The sequence below is a fragment of the Betta splendens genome, chromosome 3 (genome assembly GCF_900634795.4).
Source record: "Betta splendens chromosome 3, fBetSpl5.4, whole genome shotgun sequence".
NCBI lineage: Eukaryota > Metazoa > Chordata > Actinopteri > Anabantiformes > Osphronemidae > Betta > Betta splendens.
The window spans coordinates 17,688,119-17,711,413 of NC_040883.2; the positions used below are offsets into that span (position 1 = coordinate 17,688,119).

The 23,295-nt window shown below is 46.4% G+C and overlaps 4 protein-coding genes across 6 annotated transcripts; 1 reads left to right on the forward strand and 3 right to left on the reverse strand.

Moving 5' to 3' along the window:
- Positions 1–185: 185 nt before the first annotated feature.
- Positions 186–9,130, reverse strand: LOC114852245 (transmembrane protein 255B). The gene is made up of 9 exons (XM_029144532.3): positions 8,849–9,130; positions 8,588–8,730; positions 8,430–8,492; positions 2,901–2,990; positions 2,320–2,400; positions 1,992–2,077; positions 1,744–1,900; positions 1,372–1,518; positions 186–1,060 (listed from the first exon to the last, which is right to left on the reverse strand). The coding sequence occupies exons 1-9, from the start codon at positions 8,910–8,912 to the stop codon at positions 830–832; spliced, it is 1,062 nt and encodes a 353-aa protein (XP_029000365.1). The 5' UTR covers positions 8,913–9,130; the 3' UTR covers positions 186–829.
- Positions 9,131–9,897: 767 nt separating this feature from the next.
- Positions 9,898–13,847, reverse strand: grk1a (G protein-coupled receptor kinase 1 a). The gene is made up of 7 exons (XM_029144448.3): positions 12,960–13,847; positions 12,446–12,573; positions 12,195–12,352; positions 11,690–11,773; positions 11,103–11,227; positions 10,747–10,948; positions 9,898–10,651 (listed from the first exon to the last, which is right to left on the reverse strand). The coding sequence occupies exons 1-7, from the start codon at positions 13,659–13,661 to the stop codon at positions 10,359–10,361; spliced, it is 1,692 nt and encodes a 563-aa protein (XP_029000281.1). The 5' UTR covers positions 13,662–13,847; the 3' UTR covers positions 9,898–10,358.
- A 544-nt stretch (positions 13,848–14,391) lies between these two features.
- LOC114852357 (potassium-transporting ATPase subunit beta-like) lies at positions 14,392–16,528 on the forward strand. Its single transcript, XM_029144697.3, has 7 exons — positions 14,392–14,645; positions 14,949–15,077; positions 15,146–15,259; positions 15,344–15,549; positions 15,634–15,696; positions 15,907–15,999; positions 16,111–16,528. The coding sequence occupies exons 1-7, from the start codon at positions 14,534–14,536 to the stop codon at positions 16,267–16,269; spliced, it is 876 nt and encodes a 291-aa protein (XP_029000530.1). The 5' UTR covers positions 14,392–14,533; the 3' UTR covers positions 16,270–16,528.
- A 570-nt stretch (positions 16,529–17,098) lies between these two features.
- On the reverse strand, positions 17,099–23,267 carry tmco3 (transmembrane and coiled-coil domains 3). 3 transcript variants are annotated; one of them, XR_008694168.1, is made up of 16 exons: positions 23,126–23,267; positions 22,114–22,271; positions 21,558–21,872; positions 21,253–21,420; positions 20,826–21,005; positions 20,494–20,694; positions 20,285–20,413; positions 19,794–19,886; positions 19,424–19,610; positions 19,141–19,258; positions 18,839–19,034; positions 18,583–18,733; positions 18,425–18,504; positions 18,198–18,347; positions 17,892–18,103; positions 17,099–17,525 (listed from the first exon to the last, which is right to left on the reverse strand). XR_008694168.1 is itself a non-coding variant. In XM_055507318.1 (15 exons), exons 3-15 carry the CDS (start codon positions 21,813–21,815, stop codon positions 17,990–17,992), a joined length of 2,025 nt encoding a protein of 674 aa, XP_055363293.1. In that variant the 5' UTR covers positions 21,816–21,872; positions 22,114–22,271; positions 23,126–23,267; the 3' UTR covers positions 17,099–17,989. The 3 variants fall into 3 exon arrangements, 2 of the variants coding, with proteins under 2 accessions (XP_055363293.1, XP_055363294.1); XM_055507318.1 differs by having other exon boundaries at positions 17,099–18,103; XM_055507319.1 differs by having other exon boundaries at positions 17,099–18,103; positions 22,096–22,271.
- Between the last annotated feature and the right edge of the window lie 28 nt (positions 23,268–23,295).

Here is a 23,295-nt window from a genome sequence, read left to right on the forward strand (position 1 = left end):
CTTGGCTCACAGGGATTATTGTTGTATAACTGTAGTTACCACATGGGAAATGTTAGGGTGCTCAATGAGGGAGTGGAGGCAAATGCTACTTGACAGAGGAAAACCACAAATAGAGGAGAATCCTGTAGGAGACATCCTGATTAAGTCCTTTTTTAACACATCTTACAGATCATTGGATGTGTTGCTTCTTTTATATATAATTTATTTCATAGTAGTAGCAGCCACAGACAGTAAACAAGCATCATCCATAATATATACAGTGCACAATGAATTACTTGCACAAACATAGATTAGTAGCAACAACACCAGTATATTTACTCTCCAGTTCTCGTTTCCCGAAAGCCCTTTAGCTACTTTTACAGTAGTTGATATAGAGAGACAATACACCAAACCAACTGCAATCTACACAAGTGGTAACAGAAACACGTGTCAGCTGTATGAACATACGTATGTGAGCGGCTAAAGACCAAGGAGACAGATTTAGGTATTAAACCCGTAGAATGATGCAGTGCAGAGATGATGGTTCTCATCTTTGGACAGAGCTTTTCTAGGGTTTCAGCAGGTTAAGCTTAACGTTTGTCGATTGTAGCTTAATGACAGTTGAGTCAAACTTTATACTCGCATAATAATCAGCAAAAAGTCCTAAAGTGTTTCCTCTAATTAATTCTCATGAAATAACTAATATCACGTCCATTGACTTAAACTATTCCGCTGTAAATCTGTCTCAGACACGAGAAACACAGCATTTAAATCAGTAATTGTGAGGTTCACTCTGAAATGTCTTTTACTACATTCAGGTTGAATGGATCAAGACTTGCAACAAACAAACTCAGCAGGCGTATGGTGGAGGCTTCTCGAAGGGGTTGTAGGCGGCTCCGTAGAGCACCGGAGCGTTGGGAGTCAGCATGTAGCCTCCTGGCTCCTGGGTGACTCCCAGAGGCTGCGGCGGGATGGGAGCCAGCGAGGGCTGCTGGTTCTCCTCAGACAGGCAGGTGCCGGAGGCGGGGCCTCCCTCGGGGAGCAGCTGGGGCGTAGCAGATGCCGGGAAGCTGCTGGTATGCTGTGGGAGAGAGTGTGGGAGAGGATGATCCACGCAGGTTCTGACAGTGCGGGCGGTGAAGGCAAACATGCCTAAAAAGCTTGGATCTAAACATACAGATACTGATGATGTGTGTTTATAACATGAACTGAGTCCACACATGTTATCTAGTGAACATTCTTGTATTTTCTCTTTGATGCAGCAGAAATAAATGAGTTCCAGTGCGGTCAAGCTAAAACTGTGGAAGACTGGGCCCAAAGTCTAGCACAGGTGCTGTTAATAACATTATGAGGGCATAATTTAGTTGACGTTTTAGTGTCATGGCCTCGTACCTGTGTGGGTATGAGGTAGTTGGGGTAGGCAGGCAGCGCCTGGCCCGGAGGACAGAGGCCAGTGTAGGACAGCATGTGCTGCGTGGGGTTGTACATGATGTGGGGCGGTGGAGCCGGGCTGGGAGCCCTCTGAGGAGCCATCTTGAGCTGAATGGAGAGAGCAGGAATGTAAGTCGGAATCAGAGGAATGGAGGGAGAGATGTCGTAAAGACGGCCACGCATCCCGGGTCAGGACCCTGTGCTGCACCCACAAACAGGTGAAAGAAAAAGTGCTGCGTTTCATTAAAAAGCCTCCGTGCGCCGTGTGATATCACGAGCTCCTGTCCCCCACGGGCCTCAGAGCACCTCCGTCGCATGCCGCTCCTTGCTCACCATGTCCTTGTACGCTCCCAGGATGGCGGCGGTGATGATTCCCATGAACAAGCCGATCACGTTGAGCACCACCGACGCCCACAGCAGCCGGTACAGGTGGACCACATCCCAGCAGCTGCTGACCCCAGTGAACATGTAGTACTTGGTTTCTTCTGACCTGCAAGGAGGAGACGGTGTATTAATCAGGGAGCACTTGCAGCTTCCTGTGCTGGAAGGTTCAGGCCCAGATGTGAACAGCTGGCGCTCACCTTTCACAGTTGTAAAGGTAGCAGCAGTAGCAGGTGTTGCTCCTAACTTTCAAATCGCACGCGTCGTTGTTGGATTGACACTTGACCTTAAATGTCAGAGGTTTGATGACTTAACAAGGTTTGCAGATTTTAAATCAAGTATTTGTTTATAATTCGTTTTGAAAACTTAAAACAGTTACATGCAGTAATATAATCTAACCACCAGGTGTCGCTGTACACCAATTTATAGCAGATTTAAATCTCAACCAAAACCTGAATCATGATTATAAATATGGATTACATCAGTACAACACAAACAGAGGCAGAAACAGTGGGCTGTAAGAATCACCTCATTGTAGTAGCTGTCTAAATAGTAGCCCGATCCGCTGCTGTAATAGTCACACATGTTCTCCTTCAGGGGTCTTATGTCCTGTATGTGTGCGACAGACAGACAGGAAACAGTTGGTATTTTAGCTCTATGGACACAGACACGTGACAAACTGCTCCCCTACGAAACTACAGCACTAGACCTCACTGGAGTTTATGTAAACTCATTTAACCATTTAATAAATATATAAAATATATTAATCAGTCAGTGTGGCCAAGTCAGGTCTTAATCGTACATATAATAAGTGAGTTGAGCTTTTAAGACACAACGTTCCCTAATAGATGCCACATGGCTTTAAATCTTCATATTATATTAATGTCAGTAAACCTTATCTTTACTGTGCAGTTAAAACGTTTACAATGCTGAATGATAGGTTCATAATGACAGACTGCTCATGTTCGCTCCTCCTACATCTACATGTGCTACGCTCACTTCTCCTCGTCTGCCCGCGTGTCCCGTTCCAGCCGTCATTCCAACCTTTTCTCTGGTATTTGAGCTGAATTTATTTATCTTTGATGGTATTATTACATGATTGAGCTTACAATGAACTCCGTGGCGATGATCCCGTCTATGATGGCACAGAAGAAGGACGCGATGACTCCCAAGCTGATGAAGATGATCGCTGCCACCAGCTTAAAGAGAACAAGCAAAACATCACTAACAAACAAGTTATAAATGAGATTAGAGGGACGAGAGGGTGTTATTATTGTATCATAACAGGGGCTCAACACACACACACACACACACACAAACACACACACACACACACACACACACACACACACACACACACACACACACACACACACACACACACACACACACACACACGCGCACACACACACACACACACACACACACACACACACACACACACACAGAATCTAGTTAGTGTCTGCAGGAAAATAAAAGAAATGAACGGCTTCCTGCTTTACCAGAGCAGAGGTGCTTTGTGGGTAATTTATAGGCAAAGCAGCCGAGGAACAGAGGGAACGACCTTTTGTACCAGCAAGGTCAATGTAATTTTCGCACACAAAACCTCGCTGCAACCAATCAACTTTCTGCGACTAAAGCCGGAAGCATGTGATCAGCGATCAGCAAAGCACACGGCTGCGGCGATCTGAGCGCCGTGACACCGGCCTGCTCCCTCCACGGAGTCATCAGCTGACGTGACACGCAGTCCAGCAGACGCAGCTGCTTGATGGCAGATGTCTGCTCATAAACTTCATCCTGTAGCATCGTTTGCTGTGTGTCCAATCGCTCCTGCAGGACCAACGCTCCAGGCTGGAGTCAGTCGCCTACTGTACCTACAGTATGTGTCTGGACAAGCACGCGGCGTCAGATGCACAGGAATCCAGAACAAAAGTGAACATTTGACCGCTTGATTCATGGCTTGTTGATTTAGGAGAGGTTTGTACCGGACCAGAGGTTTCACTCACAACATGGCCCTGTGTTTGATTATTTTAGCAATTTATAGCTGGTGATTTGTGAGTCTGGAGTCAGACTTTACACAGAAGAAGCAGTAAAATGTGAAAGAACCCTACGCTGTCTCCTGGAAAAACACTTTACATTTTATTCTAACAGTTAAATTAAGTAATCAGTAAACACCCAGGTCTATCTACAAGGTCTAAACTGTCTATCAAATATTAGAGCTACTATTGTAACTCCTTCCTTGAACCCCTTGTTGTTGCCTTGGACTGTTTGGAGCCTTTGATGTTGATGACTCTAAAGACACTGTGACCCATTTGAAACCTGCCACTTGTTTCAGTGACGTCATTCCACCTTGACTTGTATTAGATCTAGTGTCTTAAATACTATAAATAGCAGTGTTTTGGTGTTATTATCATTTTGCAGAGAGGCAGTAAAAAAAACTTGTCTGGTTTCGTCTGTAATATCAAACTACCGACCGATTTCTCCGCGTTTTGGAAAAGTTTGTCCTGATTCAGCCCTCCATCCTGTCGGAGGCGCTTTTGGCTTTCAGTCCTGTCTTTGCTGTGATGTCATTTGCTGTTTGTGTCCACCTGTGATAAGCATTTAAGTGCTAAGTTTTGTTCAGTTCTTTTTTGGTTCCGTTGCTCATTCCGTTGCCTGTGGTTCCTTTTGTTGCTCTGTAAAATTTGTCTGTACTGTATGTACTCCATATCTTCATTTGTTTGTGAAGTTCCTACTGTACCTTTGTGTTAGATTCTCATTCGTTTGTGTGTCCTGGCTCAATTGAGTCCTATTGTTTGTCAGGGTCTTAAATAGACCCTTTAATTACAACTGATGCTGATGATCATATGCTCTTCATCTTTCACCCCACTAATGTGTGGTGTCCTCCAGGGCTCTATTCTTGGTCCTGTTCTTTTTTTATATATCTCCTGCCCCTTGGTTCAATCTTAAGAAAATATGGTACCTCTTTTTATTTCTTATGCTGACAAATCTCAAAACTATGTACCGTTAAAAATGATGATGGCAAATCTTTTAATATGCTTTGATATTGTCTTTTAACTTTTTAAATTTGAATAAGAGTAAAACAGAAATTACTTCTGTCTTACTCTTATTTAATTTTAGATAGTTTTTTGGTTTTTAATCCTGCAAATATCTGCCCCGCCTCTCATCAGTTGGTCGAGCATCACTCTCTTGCCTACAGCTGGTACAAAATGCTGCAGCTACAATGCTTTCTAGCAAGCGAAAGCATATCACGCCAAAACTGGTGTGCCTTCATTGGCTTCCAGTACACTTTAGAGTCAAGTTCAAGGTTATGTTTGTTTCAGACTCTTAATAGTCGAGCTCCTTCTTATACTTTAGAACTTCTAGCATCCATATTCTCCCATTCAGGCCCTCAGATCTGCTCACCAGCTGCTTCTTGACATTTCTAAAACCAGGCCCAAAGGCGGAGGTGACTTTGCTTTTTGAGTCGAGGGCGAAAGTTATGAATTAAATTCCCTCTCCATCTTAGCAAGTCTTTTTTTTATTTTTATTTTATTATTAAGCGATATTCTCATTAATTGTACTTAGTCAATTATCTTTTAATCAGTGTGTGCTTGTTTCTTATGTGATTATTACTGCCCTGTCTTAAAGCACTTTGGTCAACTTTGTTGTTTTTAAATGTGCTATACAAAAAAAGTGGGTTTGGATTTGAATAAATCCCATTGTCACAATGATTTCCTGAGTGGGTCCAACAGTGGGTGTAAATAAAACTAAACTGGTTTGACAAGTTCATTTTATTCAGGACATTTCTATTAACTAACGGCTGAGCGTTGGATTCTAAATGTGTAGCTATTCATTACCAAATAATAAAGAAACCTGTGAAATGGATCCTAAACGCAGGGATTTAAAAATGAAAATCCTCTGGACCAGGTGAAATAGGAGCCAGTCAGAGAGAATGAGTCTTTCCTGGGTGTGTTTTATCAGGCGCTGCTCCAGACTCTCCACTTCATTAGCGCTTTAAATGACTCTGCTTTTATGGGCTGCGAGCGCGAGATGAGGCCGGTGGAGGAGACAATCGAGCCTGACAACTGCATTACTTCACATTACTGTAGCACCAGCTGCCAGCACATAAAGCACCGCCGCTCGCCCGGTGCGTCCAAACGCCCCCTGACGCAGCCGAGGCCCAAAACCAGAAGCAGAGTCGTTAAGGAAATATGAAACATAAGTTAAGCTTGTGTTTTTAGATGTTAAGTGAATAATAATTAGTTCAGTGTGTTGTTTTAAATGTTCTTCTTTCAATGTTTCATTCTGTAGCTGCTGCTTTTCCACCAGTGACATGCTTCACTTTTGAACTCTATATTTGATATAATAATAATTGTTCAATATTCCGCCAAAAGGCAGCAACCAGCAGGAAGTTTATCAGGTTGGCAGGAAGAGGTCGCTCATTAAAATGTTAATTAAAATCTCTTCTGCTCTCACCACCGCAAAGGAAGAAGTAGCAATAAGAGACAAAGATGGACAAGACAGACGATTTGGGAGGAAAAAGGACGACGGGGATGAAAAGACAAAAGGGAAGTTTATGGCTGTGATACGCATCGGGTTATGTAACCAAAGTCGCTGAGCGCTGCAAGGTCTCCCTCCCCTTGCTCAGCGGTCCAGTGACCAATCATGTCCACAGCCGGACATGCTGCTAATAGGACCTGATTGACCTGTGGCTGGTTGGGTAAAATACGGCCTTTCAGAGGCGCGAAGGTGAGCGAGAGGACGGCCCTGCTCCAAGAACGGGGCCGCGTGAAGCATGGAGCCATAAAGACAATCCCAGAATGCACCGGGGCGGCGCGGCCCTGCGGAGGAGCTGGGACCGGTATCACATACGGACAGAACGTTTCAGGCATGTGAAAGGACGAGATGCGATGAATTGAGCGAGTGGCCTCATGAGTCATTAGGCTTCTTCAAGCTTTATCCAGGAGACGCGTTTTATGTACGAGGCCGGGATTCATCATGGAGGCCGTTGAGAGCCGACAGACGAACTCTTCTTCCCAGCACTATTTCATGCTTGTTATTATTATTTAACGTGTGTATTTGTGTCCTGTGGCACAGTTCTGGTGCTTTGTGAGGTCACAACGAGCGAGGAGCTCGTGAGCTCCAGGAAGCGGCCACTCTCCGGTGACGGCTGCATTGTGCTGCGCCTAGTTGTTCTTTAATGAGAAGCCGCTCGGCCGGCCGGCGCTCACGTTACGGAGCGAGCGTCACTCACGGGGAGGGAAGAAGACACCGGCGTGAGAGCGGGCATCGCGCCACGCGCCTGCAGAGACCGGCACCGGTTAAGGGTTAAAGACCGGGAGCTGCACAGCAGGGGGTCCTCCGTGATTCTGCACAGAAAACCCAGCATCTTACACATAGAAGCTGATGAACAGCTACAGAGCTGTGCGCATGAGCAACTCCAGGAAGTTCAGACTACGGTAACGTAAGACAGAGATCTGCCCACAGCCTGGACGCCATTAAACATTAACAGGCCGCACTCATGCACCACCGACATGGAGACGGGCACATGGAACATGTTTGTGTTTTTGTAGCATCTCTAACTTTGTATGAAGTTGAATTTGAGGATTTTACCCCCACACACATTTGGAAGTTGGAAGATCCTGTCCTCAGTCTTTTTTTTTTAGTTTGGAACCTGTAACAGAACAATCCTACTCTTCTTTACCTTCATTGTACATGTACAGTGTCAAAAAAAAGTTCTATTCTATTCTATTCTATTCTATTCTATTGTTAATGTACCAAACATAAAAGTGCAGTTTACAGTGTTGCACTTCAGAGACCTGTTAAAAGCATCCTCTTCTTTAGTTTCTAATTCAGATCTCAGGGTTCCGTCGTCATGTAACATGTAATGAAGCCACGCGTGTGGTTTACAGCTGTGGCTCAGGTAAAGGTCAGAAAACCAGTCCAGATCTTCTAGATTTTCTATGTGAGTAGATTGAGTGGAGCAGATTCTGGCGCGGCCTGATTTTGCGGTGCGGTAAAACGTGTTTCTCTCCTGTCACGTGTCGGTTCGCGGGTCTGGGCCTCTGCACATGTTTTATAGAACTGCACAGTTGCAAACCAACACTGGGACGTTTTCAGTTTATTAGCGCCTAGTTTTAAGCCTGTTCATGATGTCACGCTCAACGACCGCGTCCCTGTCCGGTATGAAGGACCCGTGCTTCACGGGGCCGATGCTAACGCAGTTTCCCGTCACGTCACTGAGTCCAGAGCCAATCGCGTTCGCTCCCTCGACCACAGAATGCAGTCACGTCCCCCGACCCCGAGCGCGAGGCTCAGGAGCGCATCGCTGCCACTGAGTAATCAGATTTGCCTGTCGCTCATAATAGAGCCAAAGTCTGTAACATAAGCCTTTCGTTTATGGTGTTTGTGCGTCCTGCTTTCCAGGAATCATGCCTCATTTTTAGATGATGGACACTATGAAGCTCCAAAGTGGACAGAAATCACCTTGAGAGAACAAACAAGAAGCTACAGTTTGTTGTGATTGTTGCCTTTTAAATCCTTATCATTTTTTACCTGCAGCTGGTGACAAATGAATGTGATGCTGTACAGAAACGATTCTTCCCTCATAAATGCAGTTTCGGAAATAAAATCAAATAAAAAGTGATGGGACTCACCATGGGTTTACGGTTTTCGTCCAGGTGGATGCCGACAACACCCAGAAACGCCCCAAAGCTCAGCTGCGGACACACACGGATCAAACACAGGCTCTGAGTCGCGGTGCGCGCGTGAAACGCTCAGATTCTGAGGGACCGCGAGGATGAGAGTCACTCACGATGATGCCCGGGTAATACCCGGCCACGGCCACGTTGTCGGTGCGAGTGGACGAGCTCAGACCCACGGCCAGCACGACCAGAGCCAGAGCCAGCAGGAAGCCGGTCACACCCAGGGCGGTCCGTCTGCGGCGCACGAACTGGGCTGAGGCGGTTTACGTGGAAACGTGGAACATGTGAGAAGCACCATTCCACACAGCGTCTGTTATTAAAGATGCTGCTGAGAATAAGCCTGATGAAGACCTGGACGCAGACGCACTCACCTTCTGGAGGATGAACTTCTGTCGCCGTCGCCCGAGTTGTCCGCTGACTTTCAGGCTGCTGCATTTCGACTCGGTCCGGACGGTTTGGGTTTGAGAGTGAAGCGGATGAAAGGACGGCGCTGGTTCTTGTCGCTGCGGAGTCAAAGCAGAGTCTTCATCCTCGATGGAGAGAACGAGGTGCGAGGACGCTTTGATCTTCTCTAAGGGCCCAGTTCAAACATGTTTCGATAAATAACAACAGGTTCGTGTAGACTGATCCAAAGTTATCTGAGCTCTGATGGAGCGAACTTCTAACGAAACCTGAGACTGAGACGGGAGAGAAACAGAGCGAGGGACAGAGAGAGAGAGAGAGAGAGAGGGAGAGAGGCCAATCAGCTCAATGTTTCACCTCGGTCATAAATTATTTAATTACTTATCTTGGTCCATGTAGATAAAAACCTTATAGTTTGGTTAAAACAAATAATTTTGTGTGTGTACCTTTAATTATTTTATTTTGGAGGGAGCGTGATGCAAGTTGCTCGGACGGCACCAACAGTTTTCTCATAGTGGGAAAAACGGGAATTTGTGTTTCAACTAAATGTTAAAGATTGTAAAGCTTCAGCCCAACAGAAAGTGAACACACCTGGCTGTCATGGATCATGGTCATGGAGTGAAGCCGCTCGTCGCTGTCTTTTCTCCTGAACTTGAGATGAGAGGATGAATAAGTCAACACAGGCTGTCGCAGGCAGGACTCTTCATCTGCATCCAGCTGTGCAGCTGTTTGCCTGCTCTGTAGTTAATAAGGGTAACTGTATGAAACTGTGTTCATCAGCGCTGATGCTTTTTATGGCAGCTGTAATGTCAAACCCAAATGATTGAGTTTTCTTTTGTCTTTGTTTATGGTGGTGTAGAGAAGAGACAGGTTGGTTACTAGGTGGCAGCAGAGGCTGGTGCACGTGTCTGCGGCAATGACCTTTAACCACGTCTTGAAACGTTGCAGCGATATGTCGCCACCGCATGGACATTCGTGAGAATGCAGCTAGTACATTAACAATTGGGGACTTTAGTGGCAACGTTTTTATTTGAAGGTATAAACAAATTTGCACCAGTGAACACACGCTTATTTACAGTAATCGTTGGAAGCAAAATAAGACAGTTTAACTGAAAGGACCTGATTTGAAACATTGTTAAAAACATCAGCACGTGCAGAAACTTTGCTTTCAAAAATATTAATAAATATAACAAAATATTGCGTCTAAGAGGCCTCAGACCTATCAGGCACCAGCGCCTGGTCATCTATTACTTACAGCTTATTCACGCTGGAACATGCACTCAGACCACTGAATGATGCATGATACAGAGCACTATAGAAATCAGCATAAACCTTAAACATTATTGTGCAGTGCAGCATCATACAGCAGCAAAAACCTGGCCAGAAAGGGAAAGTTCAGGTGACAGTGCAGGTGTCTCATCTTCAGTCCGCCTCAAAGCAGTGCTGAGGTTTTGAAGCTGGTTTGTGCGCCGCAGCGTCTCAGGACGCTGTGCAGGTGGACGACTTGGGCGGCTGCTCCAGGATGGACTCACGCCGCAGGTCATTGGGCAACGCGCCGTCAGGGCCCCAGACCGTGAGCTCCCCGTAGACGCCCGTCTCAATCATCTCCTCCTGCCAGGGGATGGCCATGTTCCCCGAGGCGAACTCGTCGAAGAACTCCCTGTCCCTGTCTTCCAGGTGCACACCTTTAACGGTGGAGAAGGCCCCGACGTCGTCGATGTTCTTGGCATAGACTGTCTTGGAGTCTGGGACGAACGGGGGCGTGAGGATCCCTGAGGAGACAGGATGCAGGGATACTTTGATTCGTACACAAACTGTCTACATATGGTATTTGTAATATGATGCAGTGCTTTTGTGTGAAACACACCTGCATTCAGCTTCCTCCAGTTCATCTGGCTGAAGAAGGGATGTGCCCTGAGCTCGTCACACGATCCGTCCTTGAAGCCAAGCCTCTTGTTGACTTCTTTGCACAGCAGGGCGTCACAGATGGACCGGGCCTTCTCACAGAACATCTCTGGATACATCACTGGGTCGTTCAGAATACGCTTCTTCACCACCTTGTTCTCCACCTCGAAGCAGGAACGAAGACGTTGGCGATGAAAATTAGCCATTGAGACATGTTAGAAGTTCAGCGCAAACATATGATCAGCCTTTAACCTTAACACTAAACATTCAATCGTTATGGAATGCAGATTGAAAAAAATACATTCACAGCCTGTTTACCTTTTCTCCTCGGGTCCTGAAGGGGCCCTTGGCAGCCAGGAACTCGTAAAGAGTGACCCCCAGGGCAAAATAATCTACGGAGTAGTCGTACTCCTCCCCCCTCAGAAGCTCTGGGGCCATAAAACCTGCAGATGAAAGAGAAAACTCATTTAAACCAGTAAAAATGCACAAAATAAGTTTGTGACAATACTTTATATTTCCAATGACAAACACAAAAATGTTTATCTTTTCTTATCTATGTTAAGTTGGGTATAGGTTGAGATACCTGTAGCTACCACATACACAGTAATGCAAATATACAGAACACAAACTGTGCATGTCCTTGTTAAATCCTTCATCGCAGAAAAATGTGCGGTTTCCTCTTTAAATAAAAATGAGGTAAACAGCTACACCTAGATTCATGTAGTCATGTGTTCACATGCAGCATAGAGTGTTCTGATGTTTCAGGCCGTTGCCCGTTTTGCTAAATCTGCTACTGAGCAGGATAGTTTCAGCCCAGTGGTGCAGGTAGCACTGGTTAAAGCATGTAAGTGTAACTTCTTATGTGCAGAGTGTAAAGGTTAAGAGCCTTCAGACGGCAGTCGTACCCGGAGTCCCAGCGTAGCCTTTGGTTTTGAGCTGGTCGTCAGCCAGCTCCACAGCGAGTCCAAGGTCAGAGATACGAACGTTACCTGTGAGAACAAACAGGCCAATGTCAAGAGCCGCTCGCGTCACAGATACCAGTGTTGACCTGCGCCACGCCACTGAGTCGTTAACCTGCGGCACTGTGATAACTCTAAGGTGTCCTTGTGTTAAAGGCAGGCACGGTGTAGTGGAGGTTTAACGTGTGCATGAGGGCCAGCGTGTGTGTGTGTGTGTGTGTGTGTGTGTGTGTGTGTGTGTGTGTGTGCGTGCGTGCGTGTGTGCGTGTGTGTGTGTGTGTGAACATACTGTTTTGCTCCAGTATAAAGAAACAGGAAGTTGAAAAGGAATAGCTTAACCTCTAACTGGTTGCGGCTTCGTAGTCACCAGATGTTGCATGACCCCATCATTGTGTCTACAGTAATAACATTCCATCATTACTGTACGTCTCCTACTCAGGTGGTGTCTGACCTTGGTTATCCAGCAGCACGTTCTCAGGTTTGAGGTCCCTGTAGATGATTCTCTTCTGGTGCAGGTGCTCCAGGCCCTGGATGATCTGTGCAGCGTAGTAGCAGGCTCTGGGCTCCTCAAACCCTGGCTTGTTCTCATCCACGTTGTAGATGTGATACCTAGAGACCAAAGCAAACAAAAACGCCATTTGCAGCATTAGTATGTTCAGATGGTTATGGTAGAAGCTGAGGGTGGGCGTTGACTGGTCTCACCTCAGGTCTCCTCCGTTCATGATGGTCATGACCAGACACAGCTCGGTCTTCGACTGGAAGGCGTAGGCCAGGGACACGATGAACCTGCTGTGAACCCGAGCCAGGATCCTCTTCTCCACCATGGCAGACTGCAGGAGGGAGGAGACAGCTCAGAGTCCACCATCTGAGGCCAGTGCCTGTAGCATTCACTTCAGTCATCTTTATTTCCACATGCAGACATATAACATGGTGTGTGTCACACGCAAAGCAAAGGACGAGTAAAACAGTGACAGTTTCATTTCTGCCCACAACTCAGCTTACGGCCGTCCCACTGTTTGTGAAGGCAAAGAATTCCAAAGCGGAGCTGCTCCATTTTTAAACATGGCAGGATTGTCACTTTGTAAGGAGATCACATTGTTCTAATGCTGCAGGCACTAATCATATAAGCCTGTGGTGCGAGGCTCCGTCTCCATCAGCTGTGGATTACACGGATCCTCTGCTGTGCGTAACTAGCCTTCATGTTCCACTCACGTACCTCGTAGCCTTTTCTCTTCTTCAGCCTCTTCTTGTTGAGCTTCTTGCAGGCGTACAGTTTCCCCGTGGCCCTCATCTGACAGGCCGACACCTCCCCGAACCCCCCCTTCCCCAACACGCGGAAGTCCAGGAACCAGTCCTCCTCCACGGGCTGCGTCTCCAGCCACTTCCACTGCAGGAACCTCTTCAGGTACATGCTCTCCAGAAAGAACATGTAGGGCACCTCCTTGAGAAAGTCCATCACGCTGTCCATGGTCTCATTGAAGAGGTCGTCTCCGGCCTCTTTGTGCTTCTCTTTGACCTTTGTGATGCCATTTTCAGGAAGGAAGGGGCAATAATACTTGGCACCGGGCTCCATGTATCGAGACAGGATCTTGCTGGCTTTGTTCCCGCGATCCTCATCCTCGGCCATGTTGTACTCCTCAATGTCCTTCCAGAGGCGGCACGGGCCCCTATACTCACCGTTGGAGTCCAGGAACTCCTGGAAGAGGCGCTTGCCGATGGGCTGCTCCGTGCACACCGTGTGGAAGCCTAGATCCAGAGTCTCCTGCAGGCCCTCGCACACCGTGATGTGCGGCAGCCTCAGGCGGGAGCGGTACTTCTTGTCCCTGTTGGCGGCGGGGTTGGCGGTGCCGTCGAAGCTCCCGCGGGCCGAGATGTAGGCAGAGTTGGCCACCACTGTCGTCAGGCCACCGATGTCCATGGCGACACAGTGGAGCAGTGCAGAGGAGGACTGAGGAGAGTGGGAGGTGGACGTGGATAAAGAAAGATCTTCTCCCTGCACTGATTCAGAACCAGGCGGTGCTGTGCATCAGTCGGTCTCCTCTCTGCAGACGCTTCCCTCACTGAACCCGTCAGGCCCGTCTCCTCCGCACATCTACCTGACTCATCACATTTCCACCAGGGGATTTGAACTCGCTGTAATGCTTTATCCTGTGGTTGCCCATGTGAGACAGTGGGAGGAGAACAGACTGAAGCAAGGAGACACAGGAAACAGACAGAGAGTGTGTATTTACATGTAAACATACCTCTGATCCTCAATGACACGAGACAACACAGTGGGTCACACTATGTCTGACATTAGTTTGTTCATACACTAAAAGACCAGATTCCAGAGGGCGACCAGAAATCTGAACAGTAAAATATCGAACTTCTCGGTGGACACCTAACTTTTCCTACTGTAAACCTTTAGTATTACTGAACAATTGGGCGTGACCATGTGTCAGTTCAGCAGCTAAACCTGTATGTTTTGTGCTTTATGAATATTCGATCCTGCGGAGTGTTGAACCAGACCATTTTAAATCGCTCACTGGCTCCTGCGCTCTGGTACAACTGCTCCTCAAGGTGATCCCGAGGTGGTTTTGAGTGTTTTAACGTGGGCCCACCACAGCCTCCCCACCTTATCACAACCTTATAAATGGCAGATAACACACAACACCCTTGTAAAGGAGCAACGTCAAGGGAAGGAGCATGAGACGCACCTGAAAGGAGCTCAGAACCGTTGGGAGGAACTAGACATTCGTCCTATATTGGCAGGGAGACGGGTCTGTTTTGGGTCTTGCTTAGAACCTCATCATGGCCACACTGAAGGAGAAGAGAACCTGTGGGCAGCGATGCGAAGACTTCGGCCATTTTGTCTGGAACTCCGACAACGGGACGTTTATGGGGAGAACGCCAGAAAAATGGGGTAAAAATAAAATAATGAATCCATTCTTCCTCTCGTGTGCAATTGACAGCAAAACTAATTCTGTGGAATAAGCAGCTGTTGATGAAGAAACAAGAAACACAAAAGTTACAAATTATTAGCAAACAGCAACTCAATTGATACAACAGACACTTGTCAGGTTCTTTCGCTGTGACTTCCTTTAACCACAGTGAGAGGACACAGACGGAGCCGTATCTCTATGAGAGGCCTTTTACAGTCAGATTCATTTTCCATTAAAGTTGAAAAAAAGTCCATTAAAGTGACACACACCCATGTAACCCACAGTGTACATCAGTCTGTATTACGCGGCCTTCTACGTGGTGATGACGGGCCTCTTCTCTCTGGCCATCTGGGTGCTCATGTACACCCTGGATCCATACGCCCCCGACTACCAGGATCGACTAAAATCACCAGGTGAACGACGACGACAGGAGCTTTTTCAGCTAATAACAAACATTAACCACCTCTGTTGGGTTTTTAAGGGGTGATGGCGTGGCCGAACACGTACGGAGAAGAAGATATTGAGATTTATTACAACACATCAGACAAGTCCAGCATGAAGAAGATGTCAGACATCCTTCACAAGTTCCTGCAGCGTCTGTATTCGTTTAATGCTGAAATATTCAACGTAGACACGATTCAGCGAAACACTGATGTTGTTTCGTCTCTCTTGCCTTCAGCCTACAATGAAACCAAGCAACACGAATGTAACTTCTATAACTGCACCCGGGGGAAGTACTTCATCCAGAAAACCTTCGCTGGGCCTCACCACACCAAGTGGTCGTGTCCCTTCACACAGAGCATGCTGGGACCCTGCTCAGGACTCGAGGACCCAACCTTTGGTTACAACTCCACTATGCCTTGTGTTGTTATTAAGATGAACAGGGTGTGTGTGTGTGTGTGGGGGGGGGGGGGGGGTAAAAACTTATTCTGCATTGTCACATTCAGCACCTCTCGTTTGTATTCACAGATCATTAACTTCTTGCCTTCTAATCACACCGAACTTCCCCCGTATGTCAACTGCACTGTACTGGTGAGAAGCAAATCAATATATTGTTCTATTGTTTTTAGTTTAACCCAAGGTTTCACAGATTGGGTTACATGACTTTGTTGCAATTATAGCATAAAGCACATGCATCAAGTACACTGGATCCTACATTTCCCACAATGCAACACATTTCATTAGATCTCTCTTAGATGAAGACACACAAATGTTCAATGTTAAACAAATGTTTGTTCATAGGAAGGACACAACAATGTGGAAAACATTGAGTACTTCCCAGAGAGAGGAGTAATGGATCTATCTTACTTCCCGTATTATGGAAATCTGGCGCAGGTGAGAAACAGCACTTCATCAATGTAACCTTCTAAAAGAAGGCTGACTTCAACTAGACCATTGCTTTAGACCTGATATTGTTTGGCTTTTCTCCATTCGCCTCCTCTTCAGCCCACCTACGTCAACCCGCTGGTTGCTGTTCGCTTCAGGCTGGTCAGAGACAGGAAAGCCAAGCTCCAGTGCAGAGTGGTTTCAGACAAGATCACCTACCAACACTACCACGACCCCTACGAGGGAAAAGTCATCTTCTACCTGCAAGCGGTGCACTGAGGGGCAGAAGCCACAGAGACGGCCTGTGACCACGCTCCCCTTCAGAATGAAGCCGTGCTGTGGGATGCTTCTGCAAACATGATTTGTTGTGTTTTGCCAAATGATTCATTCATTTGATTTTTAAACATTGCCGTGAAGTAAACTATAAATTTATGACTGAACGCAAACCAGAGGCAAAGGTCTCATTGGACTGCTGTGACAAATGTCTAAATCAATGGAATAGTTTCATTGTCGCTCTCATAAAGTTAAACCCCAGTTAGTCTGTGGAGTATTTGTAACCTCCCTAATAGGATAATGCTGGTGATAAATCTGCTGACTGCAGAGTTGGTGGGTACAGGCGTACAGGCACATGCACACGTGTGTAGGTCTGTCTGGTCCTTCTGATTATCAAACAGTTATTAGACAGGGTTTCCCTGACTCAGAGATCTCAGAGGCCGGACGCTGTTTCTATGAAAAAGATTTCAGACACTAGGCGATAATGAGTATAATGCGGATTCACTCATGTGAAACTGTTCCTTCATTAGCTTATCTTCACTAAATCCAAGGATAAGATCATAAAAATGAAAAGTACTAAAACCATGTAAAAACGAAATAGTACTGAAAATGGAAACAGCTGCTGTGAAGATTAGATTACATACTAGATGCGGCTGATACCTCTGTGTATGTAAGTATCTATATATAGACACACACGCACACACACGCACACGCACACGCACGCACACACACACACACACACACACACACACACACACACACACACACACACACACACACACACACACACACACACAGTGTAGTAGTGTGTTCAAAAACACAGCCAACACATACACCTCTTCATTGTCACTTTAATAAATAAATGAAGTAATTAAAGTAATTTTAAAAATACACACTGACAACAGCATTGTACCTGTGAGTGTCATGACCACCACCATAAATATGTAAACTCAACCACAATCAACCTCAGGAAAAACAACTGGAAGGAATTTCAAATTTTACAGTAACATGTGACAGTTTTAAATACGTTTACGTTGCACTTCATGAAGACCTTTATGGCATGAAGGGCCGCAGGCACCAAAGTCTGACATTCAGTAGGTTACGTGTGCAAGATCTGTGAGTGAATAGCATCTATGAGCTGCTGCTTAACTTTGTATATTGTAGACTACATTCCTTTTACTTTTGTGTAAGATTGCAAATGTAAAATCCCTAAAGAAATACATGATTGTAGTGTTTAAATTACCACTAGGTCTTGTTAAAACACCTAAACTCACAATGATCAGAACGTTCAAATAAAAAATACCAAATAAATACAGCAGCAGGAAAATCAAGTACAGAAAAGAAGAAGAAAATTATAATAAAATTTTTCTACCTACAAAGACACACCATATAGAATTCAAATAAAGCCTTTTGGTCCATGTGATGAAAGGAATGAACAAACATGACCTGCTAAAAAAGTAGAATACAATACATATACATATACATATATATATATACATATATACATATATATATATATATATACATATATATATATACATATGATGCTTGTTTTTATTAATGCTGAAAGAGACACTTGTTAAACATAATGTAGTGTAATCATGTATGTAGTAACATAAGGCAGAGTTCACAGGCTTCGTTCTGTCTATGTGCGTTAACGTCAAAGCCGTTCTGAACTGAAATAAGCCGTTTTCCTTTTTCCTTCCTGACCCTGAAGTCAGGCTGCTCATGTGAGTGCTTTGCGCTCGGCCCGAGGAACCCATCGGTGCGTGGTCACTCTCCACAACACCGGAGCCAGCAGCAAACTGAGTGTAGTGACGCTGAGAACCAGGAGGTAAACCTGGGCAGACAGGAAGCAGAAAAAAACACAAATGTAACTTCAAAATAAAAGTAAATCATTTTAAAAGATTTGGGCCCTCTCTGTCCTCACTCACTTCTCTAGAGATGATCCCAGCCCGACGAGCGCGGCTGCCCAGGACGAAGGAGAATTCACTGACCTGCGCGAGCCCGGCTGAGACAACCCACCGTATGTGTCGAGAGCCCAGAGGCAGGATCACGGACAGAACCAGCACGGCCATTAGGAACTGGGTGGAAAGAAGGGGTCACAGTAAAGGTGGATGTAGGAACAGTGGGGCAAAGATGAACCAGGGGAGAAAAATACCTTCATAATGACGAGTGTGAGCGTCAGGACCAGAAGAATGGTGAGCTCATACAGCACAAATGTTGGGAACACATGGAGGCCTGCAACATCCCACACATGAATAAATGGAACAGAAGTGTAAAATCACAACAAGGCCTGGATCAGCATCAGGGTCTCACCGATGGATGCAAAGAAGATGATGGCGAGGAAGTCTCTGATTGGTTCGATGCACCCCATCACCTCAGTGGTAACCATGTGGCCCTGGGAGGAGAGTAAAGCTCCAGCTAGGAAACAACCAAGCTCCATGGAAACCTCCAGAAACTCAGTGACCTTAAAAACCCAAAGAAAGAGAAAGACACAGTTCAGTGATGCTGCACTGGAGAAGATACACATCCGCTTGTACTCCAAGGATGAGGGAAGCGGCTAGATGCATACCGTCAGCATGACAAAGACAAACGCAGCCACTCCCAGCACTAGGATCTCCTTGTTGCCTTTGCTCTCGCCATGTAGTTTCTTGTAATATGGGCCGATCAGGTAGGATTTTATTAACAAGCACAGCAACAGCACACCAGCCAGAGACGCCAGGACCTGGGCCAGGAGATACAGCACATGCAGACTTCCGAACAAGAAGCTGTAGTGGTGTGTAGAAAACAGGCAGGTTTACCAAGCTGTGTGCGTGGGTTATTTCAGGGGGAAGTGCCCCAAGCGGACATGCAATCACAAAACCACACACTGACCTGTCCAAGTCTCCGGTCTGCGCCTGTATTAGCGTTGGCATGACTGCGATGAAGAGGCCGAGCTGAACATCCTGCATCACTAACATCCCAAGTAGGACACTGCTGTAGTCCAGGTCACCTGTCTCACACACACACACACACACACACACACACACACACACACACACACACACACACACACACACACACACACACACACACACACACACAATGGCGTTTGGTGTTAAAAACAGGAGAATACTGTATTAAACAGCTCTGTCAGCAGACAAACTCAACAACTCACCGTCCTTGTCGCCCCGACTACCTCCTGCAACGAAGCGGGACACTAGCGGAGTGCTGGACAGGGAAAGACAAGTGGAAACGAAGAATGTCTGGGTCGGTCGAATATGAAGGACTTGTCCCCACAACAACCCGGCTCCGACCATCAGAAGGCTGAGGTAGCACGAGCCCTGAAGTGATGTCTTCCATACCTACACTCACACAAAAACAGACAAGAGCTTGAAATCCAAAATAACTACTTACTGTAATACCAATAATTTGCAGGAAGATCCTGACTCTTTATGCACAACTACATCTTTGCAGCTATTAAGGTGACATATAATTTAAATGTTTATTCGTGTCATGTAGATTTCAAATTCAAATGTCTTGGTTACCTTTCTAAGGCGCTCAGGGGAAAATTCTAGTCCAACCACAAAGAGAGTGAAGAACACACCTAGTTCCCCTAAAGTCTCCACCTGCACCATAGACTGCAACAAAAAGAGACACTGATACTTCATGTTTTGTCAGATCTGATCTTTGATGCTGATGGTTTACATTGTGAAAGTCTAGAAGAGATCTGGACCACCTATGAAGTCAAGTGTGGTGTGAACGTGAGACACAATACTAGCTCATCATCACACAGGGAGTATTGAAATGTGACCGCAGCCCAGGTTTAATCTGACACACGCACGCACGCACGCGCGCGCACGCACGCACGCACGCACGCACGCACGCACGCACGCACGCACACACCCCCACACACACACCCACTCACACCTCACCCTCACACCCCACCCCACTCCCCCTCACCACACACCCACCACCCACACCCCACACACACACACCCCACACACCCCCACACCCCACACCACACACACACACACACCTTAATGCTGTTGAGGCCTGAAGGACCGAGCAGCACTCCACAGATGATGTATCCAAACATTGGAGGGAGGCCGACCAGGGTGCAAATCCAGCCACAAGGTAGGGACAACATCACCACTGACACCAGGTCCTGTTCACACAGACACAGTATAGTCTGTTGTACATTGTGTCCAATGCGTGAGTTAAAGCTGTAAAGGAGGAAATCCCCACCTTGATGAAGTGGTGGTCTGCCCTCGGCATCGTTGAGTCCCGCGGCTTGGTCAGAACGTACTGGTTGTTCTGCGAGTCGATGAGCATGCTCAGACCTAGGTCATCCTCCACCTCCTTCGGCCTCGACTTGTTGGTCCTCTTCCCCCCGTTCTCTTCGTCTTCCTCCACTCGCAACACCGCCTCCACGTTAACGCCTTTCATCTACAAAAGAGTGAGGAGTGAGCTACATCAGTGTGTGTCTGAAATCCAAGTGTTTGTCTCATGACGGCCGTGACATAAAGGTGGCTGGGAACAAACCAAAGTGCAATAATCAGACTTTCCATTTTGCCGACCTGCTTGTTGTTGTCAAACGCGTGCTCTTCAATCTCCTCCTCTAGTCGATCCGCTGCCTTCCTGACGTCCTCCAGGATTTCATCCAGCATGGACAGGGTTTTATTCTGCGCTAAGGCGCTCTTGATGGCTTCCTGCTGGTGCTTCTCAGCAGCCACCAGCTCCACATACTCCTGTTCCTCCTGAAACATGACGACAAAACCCAACAGGCCAGTGAGAATGAGCCTGTAGACGATCAGACAAGTCCAGAATCTGAATCTAATCACCATTAATAATTACACAATGTTTGAAATTATTGAATGTTGCTGAAATTTAATAACTTGAATAGATCAAATCAACATTCCTGACTATCAAAACTTATACTGACTAAGTACAGCATGTATCAGCCCCTCTGGCCTGCCCCCAGAGGCAGCATCCATGACCCCCCACCTTTATGGCTGCCTCCCTCAGTGCCTCCAGCCTCTGTCTGCTGCTCTCCTTCATGTTGACCACGTCCTTGTAATCGCCCTGCAGCGCCCTCTGCAGGCTGTGCACCGCCTGAAACACCAGGTGCTCGCTCTCATTCAGCTCTTTCTGGAAAACCTCCAGAGTGTGAACCTGCACACAGTGAGACACCAGTTAGCGCAGAGGCTGGAAAAGTGTCTCTACCATCTTTATTTGGAAACACGGGCTCATGTGTGAAATTCGAACTGATCAATAGCAAATGTACTCCCTGAACTATTTAAGCCCTCTACCTGGAAGTGCCTTTCATGCTCTGAAAGGCTCCGGTCTCTGCTGACAGCATCTGCCGCAGCCGCCAACTTCTTGAGCACTACATTCTTCTGACGTAGGAGGCCTGCCAGTCGCTTGCAGTTGTTGGCCGCCCAGCTGTGGCCCTGCGTGGTCCCCTTGCTGCGATAAAGCTTGATGACATGCTCGGCCACCTGGTCCTTCTGCAGCGCAGCGAGTGCCCCCAATAGGCCAAGGCACAGCAGCCAACACACGAGCTGCATCCAAACCTCTACTACTATCCTCCACCAGGAAGTGGAGAGTGATCAAGGAACAGAGACCTGGCAACATGAAAAGAATCATGAAGACAAGTTAAAGTATATTCACTCTGCACATACAGTAATGTTGCAATGCTGCTCAACAGGACTAGACTGGTTAATACACAGATAATAAACCTAAGGCTTTACTTGCATCATGTTCTCTTCTGCAGTACACTGGCATCGCATGCCTGCTTGCACAAAGCTCTTTCACATTCAGCATAATGGCTAAATGAATTCAACTCACACCAAAGCTGCTCCACACCTTTGTAAGCATGCAAGCATGAGTGATTTGGACTTTCCAGACTGCTCCTCTGTCCTTCTTCCTGGTGTCTGGTGATGTCTGGTTTGCAGCTGCTCCGCTACTGTTGCTAGAGATCAATAGCTCCACTGTTTGCTGCTGGGCTGCTGAAGAGGACAAGTCTACATAGACACAAATGCAAAAATGACCTCAGCTCATTCTGATCCTGTTCATGTTAAATGTGTTGAGACAAACAGAATTTAACTTTACACTTAAGGAGGAACCCAATTAACAGAAACAGTCTGATTTAAACACTTAGATTTCTACTTCTTTACGGCTCCACCAGTTTTGGAGGATTAAAAGTCACTATTAAACAATTCAAAGTTATCTAACTGAAGTAACCAAATGCGTGTACAGAGTGCCCTCGTTTTGTCTCCCTGGTGCTGCTTTGACTGAGGTGGAGCTACAGTAATTGTATCTGCTTTGTACAGTGACGACTGGATTAATGTTTTCAACAGTTGGCAACAAGTAACAGCTGGTAAGAAGTAATGTAAAGGCATATACCTGTAACGATCAGAGGAATCTATGAACCAATTATGTGACAGAATGTTTAGTATTTTCAGACAAAAGTTCAAACCTTTAATCACAATTATGAAAAAAACGTCTGTGAAATATATTGAATCAGCATTAAACTATAATAATCGAGCAAAACAATTTACATTTAATACTTTATAGTTCTATACAAGTACAGAACAGTACTTAGTATAGTGCTCGGATACTTTACTCATTCCACTCTTATCCGTGCTATGCAGAGAAATTTAAATACACATTACACATACCTGAGAAGCCAACATGTCAATTTACAGTCAACAAGTCTCCAATGCAGTGAGAAACACAAAGCAGAGCACACACGCCACACGTGATGTTTCTGACACACCAGGAAATACCGCGATCTGTGAAGTCATTCAAACTTCCAAACACAAATGACAGAAAATCAACATTTTCACTGGAAATGTATTAAAACTGCCGAATCTACCTGCGAAAGGCGCACACTGCGCTGGCTGTCCACCCCACGGCTGACGGAGAAGCAGGAGACGGGAACAATCACGCTGTTGTGCCGCCGACACCCCTCCTCCCCTGCCACATAGCTGCTGGATCGAGCGCCGATGCAGGCGTTCACCAACTGACTCCGACCCCAACTTGGTG